This window comes from Astatotilapia calliptera, chromosome 12 (assembly GCF_900246225.1).
Source record: "Astatotilapia calliptera chromosome 12, fAstCal1.2, whole genome shotgun sequence".
Lineage (NCBI taxonomy): Eukaryota > Metazoa > Chordata > Actinopteri > Cichliformes > Cichlidae > Astatotilapia > Astatotilapia calliptera.
In genome coordinates this window covers 36,437,030-36,441,955 of record NC_039313.1, presented here as the reverse complement: position 1 = coordinate 36,441,955, position 4,926 = coordinate 36,437,030, and the positions used below count along the sequence as shown (strand labels likewise).

Sequence of the window (4,926 nt, the reverse complement as noted above, 5' to 3'; positions counted from 1 at the left end):
TTCTCACAGAAAGGACTGGTTTCATTTTTTATCTGATTTTTCTTTCCCCTCTCCGTGAATCGCTACCTTATTGTGGTGGAGTTGTGTGTGTGTCCCAGGGAAATTGGTCCTGGGTGAGGGACCAGACAAAGAGCGCTTCAGAAGACCCTTATGAAGACAACATCGAGGGAACAGTTTACCCTGCCCGGGATAGGGTTACCGGGGCCCCGGCCTGGAGCCAGGCCCGGGGAGGGTGCCCGAGGGCGAGCGTCTGGTGTCCGGGCCCAAAGAGGAGACATGGAAGTGGAGACTCTGTTGTCTCCACCTGGGAGACTTCAATGCTCATGTGGTTAATGACAGCGAGACCTGGAGGGGCGTGATTGGGAGGAACGGCCTCCCTGATCTGAACCTGAGCGGTGTTCTGTTATTGGACTTCTGTGCTAACCACAGTTTGGCCATAACGAACACCTTGTTCGAACATAAGAGTGTCCATAAGTGCACGTGGCACCAGGACACAGGTCGATTTTGTAATCGTATCACCAGACCTGCAACCATATGTTCTGGACACTCGGGTAAAGAGAGGGGCTGAGCTGTCAACTGATCACCACCTGGTGGTGAGTTGGATCAGGTGGCGGGGGAGGACGCTGGATAGACCCGGTGCACCTAAACGCGTAGTGAGGGTGTGCTGGGAACGTCTAGCAGAGGCCCCAGGCTGCAAGATCTTCAACGCACACCTCCGGCAGAGCTTCAACAGCATTCCAAGGGAGACTGGTGAAGAGGGAGCTGAGTGTAAAAGCGAAGCTCTCAATTTACCGGTCGATCTACGTCCCTACCCTCACCTATGGCCACGAGCTGTGGGTAGTACCGAAAGAACGAGATCGCGGATACAAGCGGCGGAAATGAGCTTCCTCCGAAGGGTGGCTGGCCTCTCCCTTAGAGATAGGGTGAGAAGTTCGGCCATCCGGGAGGGTCTCAGAGTAGAGCAGCTGCTGCTCCACATCGAAAGGAGCCAGCTGAGGTGGTTCGGGCATCTGACAAGGATGCCCCCTGGGCGCCTCCTGGGTGAGGTGTTCCAGGCATGTCCCACCGGGAGGAGGCCCCGGGGCAGACCCAGGACACGCTGGAAAGATTATATCTGTCGGCTGACCTGGGAACGCCTTGGTATTCCCCTGTATAAGGTTACTGTTCTATGCAGGCGATACACAGCTGTACGTGTCACTTCCTGTGTGTAGCCTGTGTTCACAGTTTCTACTCCAAACTGACTCAGAGACACTGGTCCATGCTTTCAGTTAGAGTATTGTAACGTTCCGTTTGCAGGACGTGACCACAGACATGTGACCACGTGGCCCTGGGACTGAACGCCATTGGCTCCCAGTTTAAGACAGAATCACCGTTAGAATCCTGTTGGTTCGCCTCTCTGACCTCATCACGGCTCTCAGCTGCACACCGTTTCCTCTCTGTCAAGTTTTATTTGCAGCTTTCAGCGTAAGCCCACACAGGTTTTTATGTTTGTGTCCTCAGCGTTTAGCATATTCAATATTAATGTAATCAAATGTACTCTATGCATAAAACTGTCATAGTGACATCAGACATCCAAACAGGAGCTGTTAAAGCTTTCCTTTGATGGTTAAAGAGGGTTTCTGCTCTCACACAAACCTCTGCACTGTGGCATGACCGCCTGACTTGCTCTAAAATCACATCGCAGAACAGGAAATCACAACTGATTAATATCAGATTCATGTGCAGAAACCTCAAACCGAGCAAAGAAGAGTTTCCCGTCTTCCTGTTTCCTAGATCTGTCAGCTCCCAGGGGTTTTCAATAAGTTAGCGTGTGTGAACATTAACGATGGTCTAAGAAAGACTCACAAATACGGGAACAAATGGAAACGATCCGCCTGCAGATTGGTAGATATGACTATGATGAAGAAAAACGGCACTTTCAGGCTGAGGATGGAAACGCTGCACTGGTCTCAGCACGCTAGTTATTCAGCTCCGCTCAGCTGGAACCAGAACCAGGCGCTGAACAGGAAGGAACCGCGCGGTTTGGTCACCTGATAGCTCAGTGTGGCTGTTCTCACAACTGTTTCAATAAAGTTTCCAGAAAGAAAAGGCAGCTCTGACGAAAGCACGCCTGAAAACTGAAACCCACCGCTCAGTAAAGTAAGCACCACTTCCTCCTGGGAGATCCCAGCTTCCTTTCCCAGGCCGGAGCAGGAGTAAAATCTGCTCTGGCCTGAGTGCTCACGCTCCACTTTCCCCCTCAGACCTAAGTTCAGCTCAGAGAAGCTCTGAGAGGATCCATCAGCAGGTCCAGGTCACTAAGGCTACGTTCACACTGCAGGTGAAAGCGCATGAAATCCGACTTTTTCAACCCTCTGCGACTCATATCCGATCACGGTGTGACAGTGTGAACGGCACAAATCCGACCTGGGTCACTTCCGTATGTGGTCCTGAATCCGACACATATCTGATGTTTTAGAAAGCGACTGCTGTTTGACGGTCACGTCGCATTAAATCCGTCTTTTACGTCCCTGACACAAGACAGACGCTGATTATCAGCGCCGGAGAAGACATCGCGAACGCTTCCTGTCCGTCCAGTACAACTGCTGGGAAGACAGTGTTGGAGAAACGTGAACATTTCATTTGTTCTGTATAAACTGCAGATTCTGACAGAAGTTATTTTGTTATGTAAATAACAAAATAACTTTATAACTTAAAGCAAAATTGGGAAACGTAAAGACTGTTTGTTCTGGGTCTAAACAGTGCGCTGTGTGTGACGTCTTCTTTTGCGCATGCGGCCGCTTTGAGCGTTTGCTGTCGCATTTTATTTGTAGTGTGAACGAGCAGACAAAACAATCGGATTTGAGCATTAAGACCTGCAGAGTGAACGTAGCCTATATGATCTGCTGCTGGTTTGGATCGCTCTGTGCAAAAGTCCTGAGCCTCAGCTTCACCACACCGCTCTCGGGTACTTGGACACCTGAGCAACAGTTAAACTAACTGGCTTTAAACAGCTGGAGGATTACAGAGGAGCGCTGCATCAGAGGAGAGGCTCGGGCCTCGGTCATCCTTATTTCCCGTCTAAGCCCCGCCCCCATTCTCTTTCGTCTGATTGGCTGACTTTAGGAAGCCGCAGAGGGGCCCGACCCAGTGCTTTACCTTACTTTTGCACACGCGCCCGTCACTTTGTGAAACTCTGGCCACATTTAACATGAAACCTTAGAGCTAACTAGATCAGATGGAACCTCAGCGTGCTGCGTAAACTCCTACCTGTGCACACCTGCGTGCTCACAGAGGGAGGCAGGAGCCAGAGTCGGTGTAACCGTCCTCTCACTCCGATGAAGATTAAACTTGGACACATTTATAGAAACATTTCAGATATTTGTTCGCAGTGACCGTCAGAGCAGCTGAGGGTGGACTACACCTCCCGTGATGCCCCGGGTCAGTGTCCCTCACAGGGCCCGATAAACCTCCCACTCAGCGTGCTCTTCCTCACCCCTCTCACCTCTGCAGTGGCCGTTTCCGATGAACAGCAGGAGGAAGAGGAGCCAGCTGATGCCCAGCAGCTCCACTATCCCTCCCATCTTCATCCTCCTCTTCTTCTCTCCTGAATTAAAGTGCCTCCTCTCCCTCCGTGTGTTACTGCAGTCTGCGCTCTCTCTGTCTCCCCCCGCGGAGCTTCATGTTCAGCACCCAGAGCAGCTTTTCTTCCTCGGCCGGGCCATGGCAGCCTGTTCCGGGTCTACACCGTCCGCGAGCTTCCCGCCCGGACCCCAAAATGTCCCAGAGGTCAAAGGTCAGCCCCGAGTGTGTGAGGATGTTTGCTCTGAGAAGTCCCGTCCGAGCTGAAGCGCGTCTGATATTTCTCTCCTTGGAAACTCGACTGAAGCTGAAGCAAGCTGGCGGAAACAGCCGCAGCTTCCTGTGCGGTTCTTCAAAATAATAGCATCAAGACCAATCATCTCAAGAGGAGCAAAACTAAAATCATAAAATTAAAATCAAGTCCGTCTTAATAATGTTCCAGTAAGGCAAGGCAAGGCAAGGCAAGTTTATTTGTATAGCACAATTCAACAACAAGGTGATTCAAAGTGCTTTACAGAGACATTAGAAACAAGAACAAATAAAAAGCATGATTTAAAATTGAATAAAACAAGCAAATAAACTAACTAACTAATTAACAAACAAACAAACAAACAAAACAGTATATAAAATCAAAACAGATAAAATCAGTAGTTAAATGTAAGTTTTGAAATTTAAGCTTAAAGTGTGGATTTGGTGCTTTATTCAAATGCAGCTGAGAACAGGTGAGTCTTCAACCTGGATTTAAATAAACTGAGTGTTTCAGCTGATCTGAGGCTTTCTGGGAGTTTGTTCCAGATATAAGGAGCATAAAAGCTGAATGCAGCTTCTCCGTGTCTGGTTCTGACTCTGGGAACTGATAAAAGACCGGATCCAGATGACCTGAGGGATCTGGAAGGTTCATGCTGGGTCAGGAGGTCACTGATGTATTTTGGTCCTAAACCATTCAGAGCTTTATAGACCAGCATCAGAACTTTAAAGTCTATCCTCTGACGGACAGGCAGCCAGTGTAAAGACCTCAGAGCTGGACTGATGTGGAGGAGGAGGAGTTCAGTTTACCTAAGATGTCCTCCAGGTCTTTGCTGTTAATAGGTTGAAACTGTTTCATGGTGTTTAAACAGTAAACACGAATATCAATGAATATAAAAAGATTTTGACAATTATTTTAAAACATTGATTTGATTACTGGATGTGGACCTCACACAAATTACCAGAAGTGGACAAAAGTCAGTTCCTGTAAGGTCAAAGGTCACATCAGTAGACTTGATAGATGTAGATGATAATGAATACAGTCAACAGGGCACAGTCTCTGTTTGCATTTTTATTTGATTTGATGATTCATTCCCGTAGGCAGAGGTATGACGTTTG

At 48.6% G+C, this 4,926-nt stretch overlaps 1 protein-coding gene across 3 annotated transcripts in view; it reads right to left on the bottom strand.

Moving 5' to 3' along the window:
• The window catches only part of adam9a (ADAM metallopeptidase domain 9a), a 25,346-nt gene extending 21,432 nt beyond the window's left edge, over positions 1 to 3,914 (bottom strand). For 2 of the 3 annotated variants that reach the window (XM_026187767.1, XM_026187768.1), the window contains exon 1: positions 3,485 to 3,913. In XM_026187767.1, coding sequence (XP_026043552.1) covers positions 3,485 to 3,569 — 85 coding nt within the window. In that variant the 5' untranslated portion in view covers positions 3,570 to 3,913. Of the gene's footprint in view, positions 1 to 3,484 lie in introns of all 3 variants that reach the window. The other variant, XM_026187766.1, reaches the window with a different exon arrangement.
• Between the last annotated feature and the right edge of the window lie 1,012 nt (positions 3,915 to 4,926).